At 37.9% G+C, this 20,385-nt stretch overlaps 1 protein-coding gene across 1 annotated transcript in view; it reads right to left on the bottom strand.

The window, feature by feature from the left end:
- The window catches only part of LOC136883505 (probable methylmalonate-semialdehyde/malonate-semialdehyde dehydrogenase [acylating], mitochondrial), a 459,660-nt gene that overhangs the window by 228,301 nt on the left and 210,974 nt on the right, over positions 1–20,385 (bottom strand). The window contains exon 6 of the mRNA XM_067155852.2: positions 7,857–8,103. Coding sequence (XP_067011953.2) covers positions 7,857–8,103 — 247 coding nt within the window. The remainder of the gene's footprint in view (positions 1–7,856; positions 8,104–20,385) is intronic.

Genomic DNA, 20,385 nt, shown 5'->3' with positions numbered 1-20,385 from the left:
CCAGCCCCCGGGCCATTGGAATTAACCAATGAAGGTTAAAATCCCCAACCCGGCCAGAAATCGAACCCGGGACCCTCTGAACCGAAGGCCAGTACGCTGACCATTCAGCCAACGAGTCGGACGGTAATTGTATTAAGATGGGGTTATTTCGATTTCACCATTAAGTTTTTTATACTTGTTGTATTGCTCTTCTAAATAAATGTATATATTTTCCAATTCTGTCAATTCTTTTCCCTTTTTTACTCTTCTTAGAATTCGTAAATTCCTTTCAATAGTTGTAAAACTGTATCCTGTTTCTTGCATGTGTGCGCCCATTGCAGAATGTTTCTTATGTTTCGAAATATTTTCTTCAATCACAATATAGTTAATATAAATAGCAATCAATATCAAGGATCTGGAATATATAGGCTTGCATGTGCAGACTGCATTTATTCGTATGTTGGCCAAACTGGCCAGAGCTTTATGATATCTCAAGCATGTAAATTCTCAAGCAACAAGCTGAAAATTTAACCCCATTGAACACACCTAAAAGACATGCCTGGTGGAACTCAGAATGTGACAAAATTCATGAAGAAAGACATCAGGCATGGTTAAAATTTCAAACACACAAAAGAGAAGAAAGTGCAACCAACCTCAAAAATATCAGGAGAAAGTTCACACAAATTATCAGGCAAACCAAGAGACAATCACAGAAAGATCTAATCAACTCGATAGAAGAAAACTACCACAAAACCAATTCCAGAGACTTTTACAAAATGTTTGGAAGACAAGTACAAAAATTTGCCCCTCCCACATTAATGCTGAAAAGTGAGGATGAAAAAACGACACATAATGACAAGGAAAATGCCGAAATCATGGCAAAAGCATTCATTAAACTTTTGAATTGTGAAGAACCCCAGGAACTTTTAGCAATTAATACAGACACACCCATCAAAACCCCGCCTGAACTCATAAACCCCCCAACAATCCAAGAGGTGGAAACAGCACTCAAAGAGTTGAAAAATTATAAGGCTTGCGGAGAAGACCAAGTTTTCACAGAAATATGGAAATATGCGAGTGATACAGTTCGAACATCCTTACACATGGCCCTAACAAAAATCTGGACAACAGAAAAGTTCCCCGAACATTGGACCACAGCCATAATCCACCCATTCCACAAAAAAGGAGATAACAGCAATCCAGATAATTACAGAGATATCTCTCTCTTGGACTGCACATGCAAGATTTTCTCCAGAATCCTATACAGGAGGATCAGAGAGCAACCAGAGGAAGAATTAGGTGAATACCAAGGAGGCTACAGACCTTGAAGAAGCTGTACAGAACAAATCATCACTTTAAAAAGCTTACGACTGTACCCATAGACCTTCAATGTTGAAAATTTTAAGAAATTTTGGGCTCCATCCAAAATTAATCAAATTGATTGAACTCACCTTAACCAACACTAAATCAAAAGTCAAGTTCAGAGGGGAATTCTCTGAGCCATTCATCATAAAAACAGGCTTAAGACAGGAAGATTGCTTGTCACCACTGCCGTTCAACTGTGCCTTGGAATATATAATGAGGGAATGGTACAAGAGTAACCCAAAGAACATCCGAATTGGAAGACCCAAAGACAACATAAGTTTAAATTGCCTAGGTTTTGCCGATGACCTTGCTCTCTTGTCCAACAATATTCAGGAAACCAGACAACAAGTTATATCACTACAGGAAATAGCACAGAAAATTGGTCTTGGAATATCTTTTGAAAAGACAGTAATCATGTCTACTGACCCACCACTCATAAACAAAATTGCCATAGGAAACCAAGAAATCAAAATTGTAGATAAATTTAAATATCTGGGAGAAATCATAACATATAACCTCAATGAAAAGCCAGCATGGCAACTGACCAGAGCACAATATGACACCAAGAATACCTACGACAAAAAGGGCCTGTCAATAACAACAAAATTAAAACATTACAAAACAGTCACTCAACCAGTAAAAACATACGCAAGCGAAACCATCTTCAAAACAACTAACACTGCACCAATAGACAAAATACTCAAAATAGAGAGAAGAATCATTAGAACGTGCATCAACAAATCATACCAAAAAGATGGACACTGGAGAGTAGGTTTTAATGAAACAGTCTACAAGGAAATAGAACCAGTAATGAACTCAATCAGGAAGAAACACATTTCATTTTTTGGACATCTAATCAGGACACCAGAGAACAGGATCATCAGAATAATAGAAAAATTATAGAATAGTAAGTGCAACATTAAGTGGATTACAGAAATCAAGGAAGATATGGATGAACTACAAATTACAGTGGAAGACCTAAGAAACAAAACCGACAAAATCAAGAAACTCACAAACAAACCAGACTGCAAATCAGAATCAACAAACAGACAATAAGAAGGGTGATTTCCAATGAAGAAAGAAGGATAAGATCAGAGTGAATGAAGAAGTTCTGGGCTGACAGGAAACTGAAAAATTCTTTGTATAAAGTTGGCTAGAGTGGTCCAATGAAGGCCATAAAATGCAAATAATAATAATAACCCAACCTACTGGGCCTTCATGGAAAAGAACAGGTTGGATAACTGGCCCAAACCCAAGGTGAATGGAGGCACATAGCGCTCCAAGATAATGAACACTTAAAAACCTAAAGAGCTCTAGGCCGATGGAACAGGGGCTATTCCCAAACTACTGAGGTGACTCGTATAGAAATTGCTTTAACACCTTACAGAAGAAAAAGTTACAAAATGTAGTCACCTCAAGCCAAGATGAACGGGAGCTCCAGAGGGTAATTCACTCTCTATCTCTGATTTACTGTACAGTAAAGATTTTAAGAAATTTTTACATTAGCCAGAAGAAAGTTACATATTCGAAATGTAGGTTACATGGTTAAAGATTCGGACCTTCCCCTTGGAATAATTTGCGGAGGTAGCAAGAAAGAATAAAGTTATGTGGCCATTACCTTGTAGAAGTTCTAGCTGATGACGAAAGAGGCTACCCGCCTCCTCCTTAAGCACACACACACTCAGATAGGTGACGATCAATTGGCCAAGAAACATGAAAAGCCGCAGTTTATAAACCCTCAGGGAAAGTTCGAGATCATTCAAGACTAAACTAGCCACACCCTCTCAATTTTATTGGTTGAGTTCAAAAGTAACACTCAAAATCGAACAAGAAGCCTGTAATAGGTTGAAAATTAGTTACAGAAATTAGTGAGTGGCTAGATTCAAAAACTGGCAGAAAGAAAAAGGAAATATTGCCAACCCAAAAATAAATGAACATCAATCAGTTACAAAAACCTAGAAATGCAAAACTTCTTTAAATAATTTCTTTCACTTTGCACCAGGGTGCATGATCACAGTTTTTTGGTAGCGTCATCTGTGGAAAAATGTCCAAACTTCTTGATGAATGCCAAACAAAACAAGAAGAAATTCACTCAGTTTAGGAAACTGCACAATAACAAAATTACATCATACTTCGGTGGTGACATCTTCTGATTAAAGTTCTAAGTTCCTGTTGTAATAGTTTCCACTTTAGTTCGATAGAGGAGTTCATTTAGGCGCTAATTTTGAATGCGCAGCGTTGAGGTGTACCTCCCGGTACAATTTCGATAAGAAGTTTATACAAAATTATAATCAAAACCATAAACATATTTTTTATCTTTATTACAGATATACTAACAAGCCTAATTTGGGAACGTACGAGGTCCATTCAAATTCTACCTCACATTACAATGTTCCATTTCACCAACAAGTTTGTTCATAAACTACACTCTCGTACTGACAAAATTGGATCAATGCCAACACATTTTGTACAAATGTTACTCCAGTAACATCGAGAACAATATAAATGTTCATAACATAGACAATTATGAACTGTAGAAAAATTTAATATTGTTAACAAAGTTTCAACAACAATAATACAAGTCAAGCAAGAATCAGAAAATTAGAATTGGCCTACAAACTAACCCAAGAGTATGTACAACAAACGGGCAATATCCTACATGGCCAAAATCCGACACTATCATTCAGTAATCAAACCAGAAGGTTTGTATGCCTCAGAGTGTCTTATTTTGAATAAAAAAGGGGAGCTACAAGAACTGGAAAAGAAAGAAAGGAAGATCCTAAGGAAGATTCTGGGACCCCAGAAAACTACTGATGGAACCTGGAAAAAAAGGAAAAACAAGGATCTTTATAAACATATGGAAAAGATCTCAGACACAATGAGGAAGCGAAGGTTGAACTTCTACGGACATCTAGTAAGAATGGATGAAAGCAGACTGACCAAAAAGATCTTTAAGTACATTGTAGGATTGAAGGCCACCACTAAGTGGGTAGAAGAGGTCAAAAGAGATGCAGAAGAAGTTGGAATTACACTAGAGGTGATCAATAAAGAGTTTAGAAACATAATCAACAAAATCAAATTTTTTGAGGACAAACCACCTAAAAAGAAGCCCAACCGGATGATCTCTGAGGAGGAGAGAAAAATACGAAGCGAGAGAATAAAAAGGTTCTGGGAAGAGAAGCTATTTTTTTTTTTTTTTTGCTAGTTGCTTTACGTCGCACCGACACAAATAGGTCTTATGGCGACGATGGGACAGGGAAGGGCTAGGAGTGGGAAGGAAGCGGCCGTGGCCTTAATTAAGGTACAGCCCCAGCATTTGCCTGGTGTGAAAATGGGAAACCACGGAAAACCATTTTCAGGGCTGCTGACAGTGGAGTTCGAACCTACTATCTCCCGAATACTGGATAATGGCCGCACTTAAGCGACTGCAGCTATCGAGCTCGGTGGGAAGAGAAGAGAAGAAAGGCCAACAAGCCTTAAGTTCTATGCGGTCCACAGTTGGCCAAATTCGGAAGAAGAAGAATACAAGTCAAGCAACATTGAATCAATACAATTAGCCAGATCTCAAAAGGTTTTAAAAATGATTTTAAAAGGATGTTCACCAGATGAGTTTTGTCAATAAATTTTAGACTTAGATAGGTTTTAGACAAATGTGTTTTAACTTAAAAACAAGATTTTATTTGTTATATGACTAATAAAATATTATAAGATTTGTCAGTCAGATTTACAAAGCATATTTTAATGCAATAGAATAGATTCACGATCTAATATAACCTTAAGTAAATGATGATTGGCTGATGACGATCAATGTACCATATCAACAATTTAATGAATATGCGAGTTCTTATTACCTTATTATTGTATTGCACGGGAGGTATTTAACAAAATTATAAGAATTTTTATCACAAGTAGATCTTCAATACAGACAAAATATGAAATTTATAACCTGCAAGGATCTCTGAAGCCGGTGACCCCATAGGAAGACCCATCTGTTGGTAAATGACATTATTGAAAGTGAGGAAATTGTTATTTAATGCGAATTTCAGAATGCGAATAAATTCTTCTATTTTGCCTATACTTAATTTACTGAATTTGGACAGATTGTTCTTAATCAATTGTACGGTGTTTGTAATGGGCACATTAACATACATGTTAGTAATATCAAATGAATGAAGCGTTGTGGTGTTTGGATAAATTGAAGTACTTAATTTTATTGCAAAATTTTATAGCATTTTTCACTGACGTATTGGCTTGAAAATGAAAGTGTGATTTAAGGAATTTGTGAATGAACTGACATACTATATAAGTCGGACTATTTCTGAAATTGTTAATGGGTCTTATGGGGATATCGGCTTTATGGATCTTGGGTAGCGCTTTCGCTGTAGGAAGCTTCGGATCCATGATAATCATTTTGGATTTTTCAATGTCATTAAACAAAAATGAACCGTTCTCAAGAATGGTTTTCAGGTCTCTTTGTATTTTATTTGTTGGATCTTTTTAGATGCTATGAAATTATTTTCTGTAAAAAAATGTTTGTGCTTTATTGATGTAGTCACTTTTGTCCACGATTACGGTAGCATTCCCTTTGTCCGCTTTTGTTATTATTAATTCTTCTTCTTCTTCTTCTTGTCGTTTGGGCCTACTGAGGACCACAAGGTTCGTTTTGACTCCTTGTATGGAAATTCTGTTTTTTCTTCACCCAGAATGCTTTCATCTTCTGGCTGTGTACTTGTTTCCTTTCCTCAGTCCACATTGGTCGGGTGGTGCCTGTACTCTGTCTGCTGGTGAGAGACTCTGGAAAGACACCTTGAAAGGTCAACTGCCGAAATAATACACGATCCTGTATGGTTTGTTCTGAAATCCCCAGCTGTTCTAAGTAGGACTTCACTGTGGTGATCCATTTATTTTTGGACGCTTTCCCTCTGCCTGTAGTGGTAAAGATCTTGTTGGTAAGTCTGTAAGTACTCATACGAGTCAAATGCCCATAGAAAGTCAATCGCCTCTTCTTCATGGATGTAACTATGTCTTCTTGATGATCATAGATCTCGTTGTTGTGCCTTATCCTGTAGGTACAATCCCCTTCTCTTATTGGTCGTAAAATCCTTAGTATTTTTCGTTCCTTGAGCTTTAGCTTTCTCAGTGGACCTTTTCTGTTCATCAGAAGACACTCATAGGCATACAGTGCAGACGATCTTACTACTGAATTGTAATGTTGGAGTTTAAGGTTCTTAGAGAGGCACTTGGATGTATAGATGCTCTTACAGGTATGGTAGATCCTTTCCAACTTGGTGCATCTGGTGTCTATTGCTAATGTCTCATTCTCGGTTGCTGAAATCCACTCCCCTAGGTACTTCACTGCAGGAACCTTACGAATGGTGGTGTTTTCCAATGGCATAGTATTAAGTAATTGTTTTTTGACTTTTGACTTTAATTTATGGATGTTAGCTATGAGTTCAGTGTTGGGTTTAATGGTTTGTTGTTGATCGAGGATAAGAGATAGTTTACGTTTGGCTTCATATCGGACTTCTTCTTGTATGTTTATGGGTAACTTATTAATGGCTAATTCCAATTCAGCTATGTTGGAAATTAAATTACCACGGTTAGAAGGATTACCCCAGCTCAGCGCATCGAGATCATCTTCACTACAGGTTGGTGTTGTTTATGTTGTTTGGGATATTAGGTTTGCTATGCGTTGTTTTTGAAAGAGCATTCCAATTTTTGTCAAGTGTGTTATGTTTGTTTAACAAGATAAAAACAAGTTTGTAAGTGACATGTAATTGAAAGGATGTCCATTAAAGAGGGTAAAAAAGTGTGGAAACTTCTAAATAAGTGTCATATAGTTTATGGTTCAGAATAGATTTCTTTTTATGCAGAAATTTGATCTCATCTTTAACCCAAATTTTATCGGTTTTAAGGTTAGTCGCCAGAGTTTTTGCTGTGTTCCTGTGAGTTTTCTTAGTCAATTTTTAAAATTTGGGGGTTAAGTCATTGATCAGGCATTTTTACAAAAAACTCAAATCTGTCCCTAATTTAGCAACCTTTATTTTAAGATTGCAATATAGGATGGAGATATGTATGTAATGAACAGGAGGACATACTAAACTTCCTTTGTAAAGTAAGAACCTTATGACACTGCGTGAACAACCCGATACTGAGTCTGGAGACTAGAGAAAGGTGGTGATTATTGTGTTAGGTGAACAAATTAACAAAGTTGAGAGTAAACTGCAGACATATGCAGGTATATTTACTTGTTAAGGGAATTTTTGTGGGAGCAACGTGGCATGTCCAGTAGTCCTCATATAGAAAATCAATATTCTAGCTCAGTTGTTGGTAGAATAATTATCGAGTTTGCTGATGTTGGCAGTGTGTGCTGGAATGAAGATGGTGGAGCTTTGGTAAAAGCCTTGGCAATGCAGTCAAGTCCTTCTGATTGAGCAGCTTGGTACATTACAACATTATTTGTTAAGGAGATTACACATTATAATCTTTTCACAAGATACATAAAAACTCACCAGCGTTCACCTTGAGCTTGCGCGCTCTCTCCACAAGGTCCGGTAGCCAGTTACGAGCCTCGCCCACGAAGACGGCAGTGCTGAGCGCCATGCACCTTTGACCAGCGGCACCGAATGCGGCTCCTACCAGCTGGTTGAGGGTGTGCTCCTTGTTGGCATCCGGCATCACCACTCCGTGGTTCTTGGCACCCATGTTGCACTGCACCCGTTTACTGTTGCGCGAGCCTCGCTCGTAGATGTACTTGCCCTATAGAAATTCAAAGACATTTCTTTGAACTGGAAATATATCTGGAAACTTTAATAATTCAATGAGAGTGGAACCAGAATATATTTTTTCTATCATAGCTCACATTCTCAACATCAATTACATATCCTGATAAAGTGTAGGAGGAAACAAAATGAAACTTCATGTGTTGAGAGGGTTTAGTGTTTGAGTCAAATTTACAAAGGGGTTGGTAGTACGAGCCCACTTACTAGTATGTCACTGCACAACCTCTGGCCTGATTCGGTTGGATGTCATAAAGCTCTCCTGATGCAAGCTGACCCACAACTGTTGCAACTAGTCCTTGATATCATGGACAATGGCACAGGGCTGAATACAATGAGCGGTCCATGCTTTCCAGTCACGGCAACACTCCAAACGATATAGATGTTGATTCCCATAGGGAATCTGAAATATTTGTTCCAAATGAGTAAATTTATAATACCAATATAAATGGTCCGTTATTGGACATTATAAATTTTCCAGCTAACTCATTCATTATATTATATTGGTATTATAACACTCCAAACGCCGTGGTGGTAATGGCCCGACCGCCGCTAATCTCCGACCAATGGTGCAGGATGCCACAGAATGTTGCAAGTAGTCTATTACTTGTTCTCGGATGGCAAGCGCAGATGTAAAGGGGTTACGATGTGCTGGATGCCCCGATCGTCCCTTGCAGTGGTCAAACGTGGTCGACCGGAACCTTGACGACGAGTATATCTGCCCTTGCGTTCCCATGCAGTCCAACATCAGGCCATGGTTGCGTGATTCGACCAGCTGGCCAAATGGAGACCCACAATGAGGCCCTTGTCAAACTCTGTCAGGTGCTGATAACGCTATCTCACACGAGTACACAGAATCTCTGTGTCCTTCATAGTGATCACTCAAAACATCTGATGCTCTTCACGCCCCTTATATACCCTACCAGGCCTCGCAACAACACTAATGCACTCTGGTGGGCATTCTACCTGTCAGAGAACTGCACACCGATGGTGTGTATGTGTACGAAGTTATACTTCTGCTGGTGCAGTGTATCAGTCACTTGTTTGTTCCAAGCTAGGACACACATGAGCTCAACGGCAGCTCCCTATATCAGGTAGGCTTTTGGCACAACAGAATAGGAGAAAGAGAAAAAAGCTAAAAATCGGGTAAGAAGGCAAGATGACCTTAATTAAACTACAGCCCAGGCATTCCATTGTAATGGGTGTTACAGCTGGGCAGTTAAAAACACAAATTTGGAGAATGAAATAATAACTCATCAAAATCTCATCAATTGCAACAGATAGCTCTTACCCTTGTTTGTACTATGGGCTATTATTTTCTGAAATAAAACTTTTCCCACAATTTTAAGTATATACAAAAAATTTAAAAAACATACTGTAACAAGTGTTACACGAATGCAACCCACTTGTTGAGGTAGATGGTGAAAATTAATACACTCTGTGGGATAACAGCTAATAGAAACTTGCATATTTTATAGTAGACCAAAGAAACTCTAGAAAAACTAAACATATAATTTAAAAAGAAGACAATAACTGTTTTTCTTGTTATTTCACAATTTTCAATGTAATGGGTGTTACACAGTTGACAACATTATAACTGAGCAAAATTGGCAAAATGCTTATCAGATTAAAGGACATCAGGACAAATTAAAGTAACATTGTTTGTTAAGCCTTTGAATACATTATTCTGAAACTCCTTGTATTTCAACAGTTATTATTAAATTCGAATCATATATTTTTTTTTTTTGAGTTGTTATGCCCAACTAAGGAGCGCACCTTAACTTATCTAGCACAAAGTTTCTGCTTGTCTTCCCAAGATCTCTTCATCCTTTCGCTGTGCTTCTTTTTGTGTTCTTCCATCCATCCCTGTGGCTTGTCTTTTAGGTTCATCAACAAATTTGTGTTTATGAGATTTCTGAATTTGTTTTCTGTCTTGCAAGATTTCTTCATTTATACCAATTTCCTGAAAATCTTTGTTTATTTCTGTAAGCCAGTTCTGATTTTTTTAGAGATACTGCAAGATTTAGTATTTTCTTTGTTAGCCTGTTGTTATTCATCCTGATTTTATATGCATTTTGTAATTTTGTAATTCTTTCTTTGTTTGCTTGCTGATTTATCTCATTTGGTTGTATAATTTCACCTAGGTAGTTGAATTTATCTACTAGGCAGATTTTCCCATATCTAGTGATTAGAGGATGGTTGTTAAATCCCGACTTTGTACCTTCCATATACTTTGTCTTTTCATATGAAATTTGCAGACCTGTTCTTGTCACTATTTCATTAAGTTTTTCTACGGACTGGAGTGCTTCTTGTTTGTTGTTGGACAGGATTGCCAAGTCATCTGCACAGGCAATTTCCTCAAGTATGTTGAACAGAGTCTGTCGGTCTATTGAATCATAAGCTTTATTGAAGTCAACAAAGGTAATTATTGTTTATTTTGTTTTACAAATTTGTAAAATAGTTTTTAGGTTTAAGATCTGTTCTGGGCATGATCTTCCTTTTTGAAACCCTGCCTGATATTCTCCAATGAGGTGGTTGGTTGGTTTTTCTAATCTATTCAATAGGGCTTTAGAGAAAATTTTGTAGACAACTGACAGTAAGGAAATCCCTCTGCAATTGTTTATATCTGATTCTTGTCAACTGGGTGAATTAGTGCACATTTCCAGTCTTCTGGAATTTTCTCAGTATTTCAAATGTTCTGTATGATTTCTTGAATTGCGTAAGCCATTTTCTCACCACCTGTTTTCAACATTTTAGCAATTATCTTATCTTCTTCTGGTGCTGTATTATCTTTCAATTCTTGAATTATTTGCTTGATTTCTTCCAGATTGGGAGGTTCTGAGTCTGGATTTGGTGTAGGTTTCTCAAAGGTTAATTGGTTTTGTGGACTTTTGCAATTTAACAGAGTTTTAAAGTAGCCTGCAAGAAGTTAGCAGTTTTCTTTGTTATTTGTTTCTAATGATCCGTCTGGACGTTTGAAGCAAAGACTGGGCGCTTGGTAATTTTGGAGTTGTTCTTTAAAATTCTTGTAGTAGTTTCTAGAGTTGTTTTTCTGGAAGTCTTGGTCTATTTCCTGCAGACGGGTTTGGTCATGTTTTCGTTTTTCTGCTCTAATAATTTTGGATGTTTCCTTCTGTACTTTAAGGAATTCTTGCCATTTGATTTCAGATTGATGAGAGTTCCATATTTGCCATTTTCTAATTCTTAGTTCTATTACTTTGTCACTTGTGTCATTCCACCATCTTTGTTTTCTAGGCGGTGTGCCAATTTTCTGGGATGCTGATGCCTTGCATACTGTATTTTTTAGATTATTCCAGTCTGAGGGGACATTTGATGGTAAATTTTGCAAGGAAACTATCGGAATTTAATCTGAAAAATTCTGGGTCAATTCTTGGCATTTTCAGTGATCTCATTTTGGACCTGTTAGGCTGAAACTTCACTTTTATTAAGGACAAGTAATGATCTGAATCTATAACTCCTTTTTTGACTTTAACATTGATGACTTCTTTTTGGTTTTGCGTGGCAATGGCTACATAATCAATTTGAAATTCACCTAGATACTGACTGGGGGATCTCCAGGTGATTTTCTTTCTGGGCAGGGTCAAGAAATGTGTTGACATTAGTTTTGGCTTGAAGATTTTGCAGAAGTCTAATAATTTTTGCCCCTTTCTGTTTGTTCTGTTATGTGCTGGATATAATCCTACTGTGCGTTGAAGTCTCCTAACAGTGTTCTGGTATCTTATTTGAAACTTCCTTGAACAGTTCCCAGAATTCATCTACTTTATGTGGATCTTTTTAACTGTGATTATTTGTGGGAGCATGAGCATTGATTAATGTGTATGCTTTGTTTCCCAATTTGATCAAATGGAGTGAGATTCTTTCAGAAGGAGACGTGAAATTGAATACGCAATTGGTAAGGCTGCAAAAGCTGTGCCGAACTGCAATGGAGTTTTGGGGAAGGATATTGCTGGCTTCTCTTTATAAATTCTGTAGTTCCCCAATTCCAGTGATTTTCTTGTATTGCAATAATCTGAATGTCCAATATGTCTGTTAGCTGTTTTCATTTGCCAGTTTTAAATGATGCATTGATGTTTAAAGTAGCTATGAAGTGTTTTCGTTTTGGTGGAAGAGATTTGGGAAGCTCCGATTCATTATCGCATGATGTTCTCAGTTCACCAGAATCCGATGACCGATATAAACTAGTACTTGTACTAGGGCCTGGGGTAGTTGTATTGTCAACTGACATTTCCATCATGCTAAGAAGTTGAAGATAGTGGGGAGATCGATTCAAGTCAGTCTAAGGTACTGAGCCTTAGAGGTTGCCCCAAGATGTTTCCTGGCTTTAAGCCAGCCCTCCTCCTTTATCGGGCTTGGGACTGGCAACAGCAACCATTGCACCCAGTGGCAACTGCAGGCAGCATAATATCATATTTATAATTAGAGAGAAACTTAAGACAAAATCTAGCACTAATGTTGTTACAAATTCTATTTTTCGTTTCGAAACATCAAAAACTGCATCTAGATTTTAACAATAATGATTTTAAAAATATGTTCATATGGCCACTTATAATATATATAGTTAAACACACCACTCTTTTTTGATAGTGTAAAATCCATGCCAAAGTTGCACTTTTCAGGGAATCCTGGTGTAAAAAAGGGAAACCACAGAAAATCATCTTCAGGGCTGCTGGCAGTGGTGTTCAAATCCATCGTCTCCCGAATGCAGCATTAGTAAATTGTTTGCTCCTTTCCGTTATTTACATTTCCAAGACTCGTGTGTGTGTGTTTTTTTTGTGTGTCTGTCTCTCTCTCTCTCATGTTTGTTTTTGCCATGGTCAAGGCACAGACTTCAATCTAGGCTATAAATAATGTTATTCACATTGAATAAAAGTGTAGTTTAGGGGAAGGTTTAAAAATGAATTCTCAAATATCTCTGTTGATAATGGGCCTATTTATGAATGTTACGATAAAAATTGTAGTAAATAACATTTTCAAACTTACGTGCAGAAAAAATTGATCCTACGATGAAAGTGAAATATTTACAAGTCTGTCCTGTGGATAGGGATGGGGACTGGAATACAGCAGTGCCTGTCGCCAGGTGATTTCAGCACTGCAACTTCCTCAGTATCTCCTACAACATATTCCACACCTTCTCCGCTACTCACACTTGAGCATACTAAGGAGCCTGTCGTTTTACAGACAAACAGTTCCACTCCCAGCTGTCAACTACATTGATTTTCTCAGTTTACAGGTACGACGGCTGACTGCAGTCACATTCTGGTGTGTCTGAGACTCCCACAGGCACTTCTTACCAGATTCAATTGAGATCAAGTGCTCCTTCAAAGTTCCATTCCCTAGCACAGGTTGAGTACAATAAGGTATGTAATGGCAATTTGACCTTCCATAATTTTTTAAAGGGAGGATCATGATATCTTGTTCGATGGTGCAAGGATGGCAAGTTCCCATCATGGGGTAGACTGGAAAGGTCCTAGACCAGTTCTTTCCTGCCTTTAGCGCAGCAGATGCAATGTTGAAGAATAGGTATTGGAGTTATCATTGTTTTATTAGTGACAATTTGTTTCAACCTGATCCACTGTATTCTGTTACAGAGTGCACATCGTACCGGAACCAAGAAGGTGTTCCGAACATCTCGGTACCATATTCATTAAAAAAAAATTACATACTGATTTTGTACAATTTTCTTTCAGTAAGTTATCAAAGCCGAATCTACACAGTTCCATAACCTTAGCTCAAAATACCTCTAAGTAAAAAAATAAAAAAGCCATTCTAAAAATTCCAAAGATCTTTGAAAATTGAGGTACAACTTCTGAGAATGTTTAAAAATACAGGCTTGAGACTTTTATATTCCCCACCACCACCACCACCACCATTTGTGTTTGAGCCTAATGAAATGGCGTATGGCTTTTAGTGCCGGGAGTGTCCGAGGACATGTTCGGCTCCGCCAGGTGCAGGTCTTCTGATTTGACACCCGTGGGTGATCTGCGCGTCGTGATGGGGATGAAATAATGATCAAGACGACACATACACCCAGCCCCCGTGTCAGTGAAATTAACCAATGATGGTTAAAATTCCCGACCCTGCCGGGAATCGAACCCGGGACCCCTGTGACCAAAGGCCAGCACGCTAACCATTTAGCCATGGAGCCGGACTTTGAGCCTAATAAGAAAAGTTAACATCAAATTGAAACTGATTTAAGTAGACAAAATAATAATAATAATAATAATTATTCTCATGTCAGAAGCATCTTTGGCATTGAAGGAGAAGAGCGGATTTATAGGATAGCCTGGAGGCCCTTTATTCACTTGAGGTAATACCAGTATAAATGGTCCGTTATTGGACGTTATATGAGAATCAACAATCTATATCACTTGAGGTAGCTGATGAGAAATGTGCTGCAATTATCGTAACTTGGGAGAGGCATCGTTTATCTAATGGAGCATCTACTAGGGAACTTCACTGTTGTTGGTCTTCCTGAAGACAGAGGTAGAAGGAGCGGAACAACATAGTTCGTTTGAAGTTTATACGAGGGAAGCAAAGAGATAGAAGCAAATCTACGAAAGAGAGCCTGGAGTGTCCGATGTCAGGTTTGGCTTACCTGTGCGTCTGGATGTGCAATGATAAGGTAGGGAGAGGGTGAAAACTGGTGTTGGCATATAGCCTACTCCTGCTGAGTAAAAAATGGGTCTGCTCAATGCTTAATCTTCCCATCGGATGGACGAATCACCATCAATAACGTCGTACACCTTCACTTCACATGAACGCTGCGGAGAGATTTGAAATTGAATCCAGGATTTAGGCACGCAATCCTGTGATTCAAAATTGTACATCACCCTCTCGTAGCCTGCTGGCCAACATTAAGTCCATCTACACGACTTGAACCAGAAGCTGATGATGGTTCACTCAGTACGGAAATGAGTCGTACTTTCTGTAGCAGGAAAACACACAACTCACAAGACATTGCTACACCTTACCAAGTGGCTTGTTTTACATCCTTACAGTCCTAAATGTAGGGCGATTGTGAAATGTCCTAAGAGCAGAATCACTTAGCATGGCTGTAGGCATTGACCTACTTGCAGACTTTATTTGCCAGAGCAACTCCTTGAAAGTTTTAATACAGGATCAGAGTTATCTGTGACAGCAGATCTCAGTGAAGCTGTATGACATAGTCTTGTGCCTAGAAAGAAATACACATTAACGGTACAAAAATTAAAATTGTAAAACAATTCAAATACTGTATTTAGGCGAGTTAATAACAAATCATTTAAATGAAAAACCTTCAATTCAGATAACGGCAAACAAGTTATGTAAGCTACAAAAATTAATATGGGAAACTTACAAAAAAAAAAAAAAAAAAAAAAAAAAAAAAAAAAAAAAAAAAAAAAAAAATGCTTATCCATTAATGCAAAAATCAAATACAGTCATAAAGCCAGAAGCCACATATGCTGCAGAAACATTATTCCATCTAAACAAACAATCCAAAACTGACAGATTACACAGGAGATCAAAAGACGAATTGGAAGAACTTGTATCAATGAAAGCTATCAAAAAGATGGGCAATGGTGAATAGTACCTAACAACGTTGTACATCACAAATTAGAACCCATTACTGATACCATGTGCAAGGAAAGACTAGGGTTAAGAAACTGCTTCAAAATCATTTAATTATTGTGAAAAATTAATCTTAAAAATGTTTAAAGGTAAGATGAAATATTTGTGACACATACTGTAGCACACGTGCCAGATCGGGTAGGATGCTTCCTGGAGTTTCCGGTTGCATCATTTGGCATCAGTTTCAAAATATCTCAATGCTACTCGATGTTCTTAATCAGCATTAATTGCTGAGTCCTTACTGGACATAATCAAACTACTTGTGATTGGCAGATGAAGGAAAATAAGGGACGCTCATTGGTCGTTTCTCTACGTCACCATTTCTGGTAGTGGAGCGCTTGGCGAGATCCAAGTTCTTCCAAGCCGTTTTGTTGCCTTCTCCAGATGATGGGTCTTCTTGGCCCCTCCAACAGGTAAGCACTTAGTTTTTTCATCTTTCTGGTAGTAAACTTCAAATGTAGTGTTCCATTTTAATTTCTGTTTTGCCGGAGCTTACCCGTTTTTCCTTCAGTCGCCGAATTTTTCTTAATATGACTTAGCCTTTCCGGCAAGTCACATCATATTTGTTAAGAGTAAATTGTGTGTTCAATGCCTTTTGATGTAATTGTAAACTGTAATTTTCCCCTCTGGGGCTGTCTCATAGTTCTGCGTCATCTTAGAGTATTCACATTTAGGACGGGCACCCTTTCTCAGAAGTGTTTTTGAGGGGGTTGCCTCCTAAGGGTACTCTGCACTAGGATAATAATCTTAAATGTTGTGTTTTCCTTCTTCCGTGTATATTCCTTCTGACTGTATAATATTACTTAAATTTTATTCTTTCTGACAGTATTATGCGTCTTAAATGTAGCACCATGAAACTTGAATATGCTGTGAGCTGTTCCTTCCTAAAGTTTTATGAAGTCGCATCAAGAATTCGAACCTTCTGGCTGATTTGTAATTATTGTTTGAATTATCTCCCATTTTAAAAGTGTAATTTCATTTGACCACAGTTGCGTGTTATATCGTTCTAAATTATTAAGTAAACTGTATACTGAAATGGAATCACCATTGATTTCGCTTCTTTAGCATTGCCAATACCTTTTACTGCCTGGATATGGTTCCTAGCCGCTTTCCACTAATCCTTTCCTTCGCTGCCATGTTGCTTAACCTGATCGTTACTGTTTGTTGTTTTCTTGTGCAAACTTGTGCTTGTTTTAATATCCTTGATTGCGTCTAAACATTCTAAATCTGCATTAATAACATACATACATCCATTATCATTATAGACTGTTATGGCTTTCTCTTATCTTTAATTCGTTAGAAACCAAGTCTAACCATCATCGCCTTGGTCTACCTCTACTTCTCTTACCCTCCATAACAGAGTCCATTATTCTCCTAGGTAACCTATCCTCCTCCATTCGCCTCACATGACCCCACCACCGAAGTCGGTTTATGCGTACAGCTTCATCCATCGAGTTCAATCCTAAATTAGCCTTTATCTCCTCATTCCGAGCACCCTCCTGGCATTGTTCCCACCTGTTTGTACCAGCAATCATTCTTGCTACTTTCATGTCTGTTACTTTTAACTTATGAATAAGATATCCTGAGCCCACTCAGCTTTTGCTCCCGTAAAGCAAAGTTGATCTGAAAACACACCGATGTAAAGATAGTTTCATCTGGGAACTGACTTCCTTCTTACAGAATACTGCTGATCGCAACTGCGAGCTCACTGCATTAGCTTTACGACACCTTCATTCGATCTCACTTATTATATTACCATCTTGGGAGAACACACAACCCAAATACTTGAAATTATCAACCTGTTCTAGCTTTGAATTACCAATCTGACATTCAATTGTGTTGAACTTTTTACCGACTGACATCAATTTAGTCTTCGAGAGGCTAATTTTCATACCATACTCATTGCACCTCTTTTCAAGTTCCAAGATATTAGACTGCAGGCTTTCTGCACAATCTGCCATTAAGACCACGTCGTCAGCATAGGGCAGACTCCTAATCCACCCTAAACTACCCCTCCTTCATCTCCCTATCTTATCCTTCCTCAATACCATTTAACTTCAATCTCTTTTATTCTTCTGTTATTCCACTATTCCTCATCCTCCATTAATTTATCCTATCTTTTCTTTTCACCTCAAAAAAAAACAACAATAACAACTACAATGCCACCTTCATTTCGGTTCTTCTCATTCAAATTTAACTCTTGCCATGCGCCGACTTCGACTACTTCAATCACGACCTGAATTTTTTACATTTTAAAAAATAGCGCACTGTGTATATATGATTTCATTTGTTTCTGGTATTGCGCTTTTTACTATATTGTTTTCTCTTCACAATTTTTTTTTTTCACGTCAACTGTTCCACAAATTCTACAGGATCACAATTACTTATTCAATTATATTGAATTATATTATATGCATCTATATACACTTACATTCCCGCAACCAAAGCAAATACTGGATCATTAAGCTATTCTTCATTTTACGTTGGCGTTTGAAACCACAGTGCCTGATGTTGAATATATCGCGCTGATCACCGGGAGCTGGCAAGTTACTTCAATTGATCTACTCATCTTCAGCTTCAGCACGATTATGGATCTTCATATGTGTTCGATTGTGTTATGACTTTGTGCCTGACAGTGTATACAAACTAGCTCATTTAACTGTTCTCCGCTTTTCATAAACATTATAAAGACTTTGCCTAACACTGCATGTGCCATACTGCCGTTCAGAAAATTACGCACTGTTTCTTTTAAGTGACTTACATTTTACTTCTTCTGAATTTTACCGTGTCTACCCCCGTCATTTTTATATCGCCTCTTCTACTGATTCGGAGTGAACTTGATCTTTTATTTTCTTCTTCCTATGCATTGCTTTTCATGTTTCAATTGGCTGATGATGACCTGGACTAGCGTCGAAATTGGTACCACTTGTACGTATTATTAAATAAGAATGTAATCACTGCATTTCTTATTCTTTTGTATTGATTAGGTTGAACCTCTTTATTTATTATTTCTATTTTAACTGTGATATTTTTCAATACAGAACAATGAAATTTTTACCTTTAAATGTAACAACGAGGTGTAACATCTAGGTCATCGGCCCCTAATGGTACAAAATGAGACAAAATGTAATGACAATTAGAAGTCCAAAATCCATCCACTGACTGGAATTCAAAACGTGATTATGAAGAATGAATGGATGATTATGAACTAAAAACAATCAGTGGATCCGACCCGCAATGCCCTACCTTCCCAGGAACTATATTAAAACAATAGTAGATACCGGCCAAGGGGCTGTTTCCAACGTATAATCATGAATGAATGATGCTTGTTGTCTAAAGGGTCCAAAATCCAGGTCAAGGGCCACTCATAATGGTACTTATTGCTAGGAAAGTAAGAATCGTGGTATTTCTCATGTTGCGGAACTAATCATAAGTAGCGCAGACTCATGGTATTCTACACATTATGGTACAACTCACTAGTATTGTACGTTGCACAGGTAATGCCGACGTATGGTGTTTCTCACATAATGGCGCCACTCATAGGCGACGCAAACCCATGGTGTTCCCCATATAGGTGTACTAATCGCAAGCGCCGGTATTCCCGTGGTGTTCCTCACATGGTAGGTACTAATCACAGGCAACGCAGACCCATGATGTCACTCATATAGCAGTACTAATTAACACGCGAGAGGTCGCGCGAAGGCAAATTGCTCACGCTTAATATTTTAATGAGCTGCTATTTTCCTTTTGCAGTGAATGCTCTGATAAAAGTATAAATATGTACCCTGTTTACCTGCCTTTCAACTAGTACTAACATAATTACCCAGTAAAAAATTTTCTCGATATAAAAAAGATTAATGAATTTTTTTTTTCAAATCTGGTAAAATTAGATGAGTTTTTAAGGAGAGCGGTGGGTCGTGCGTGAGCAAATTGCCTCAATGTTTTCATTTTTACATTTCAATGAATGATTTGGTCACAATTCAAGATAAAACTACAGCACCATGCTTCACTGAAAGCCAAAATAAAGATCATGAACTTTACTTACGAAACTTTCTTGGAAATTGAACTGACACTAACAACACGACGAAGACCCAGTGCGGTGGATTTGGTCAAAACTAGCAAAAAACTGCCAGGAACTGGACCCGGGCCTCTTACAGATAACAAACATATAAGAGACGCAAAGAAATAGAAGTATGGTATAAGGACTTGGCATCTATCATAATTAATTGAAGAATATGAATTCAGGTAGGTACAAAGCATTTCATTGTAGCACATCAGGTTTAAACAGATAAGACATAAAACTCTCAACAATAAAAATCAAGTCCCCCGAGAATACAATACCATTAAGTAAAAGAGCATAAAATGGGAGAAGAGGGAAGGGTGCACTGAGCTCATAAAATTCAAGCAGAGAGAAAAAGGGGAAGTTACCCTGGTTTCATGCCAAAAAACATAGATAAAACAGAAGGCGCCCAGCAAAGAATAAAACATATTAAAGTAGAAAATAGGTAAAGAAAGGCAATGACGGCAATGTGAAACGAACAATAAATAAGTCAAATAGGCACAAAAGGTATCACGGACCCAAGCGTCAGAACCACCTACGCTCACACAGAGACCAAGGGGTTACGTCGCCGAA

The sequence above is a fragment of the Anabrus simplex genome, chromosome 11, assembly GCF_040414725.1.
Source record: "Anabrus simplex isolate iqAnaSimp1 chromosome 11, ASM4041472v1, whole genome shotgun sequence".
Lineage (NCBI taxonomy): Eukaryota > Metazoa > Arthropoda > Insecta > Orthoptera > Tettigoniidae > Anabrus > Anabrus simplex.
The sequence above is the reverse complement of the archived record's forward strand: the minus strand, read 5'-3'. Positions and strand labels throughout refer to the sequence as shown.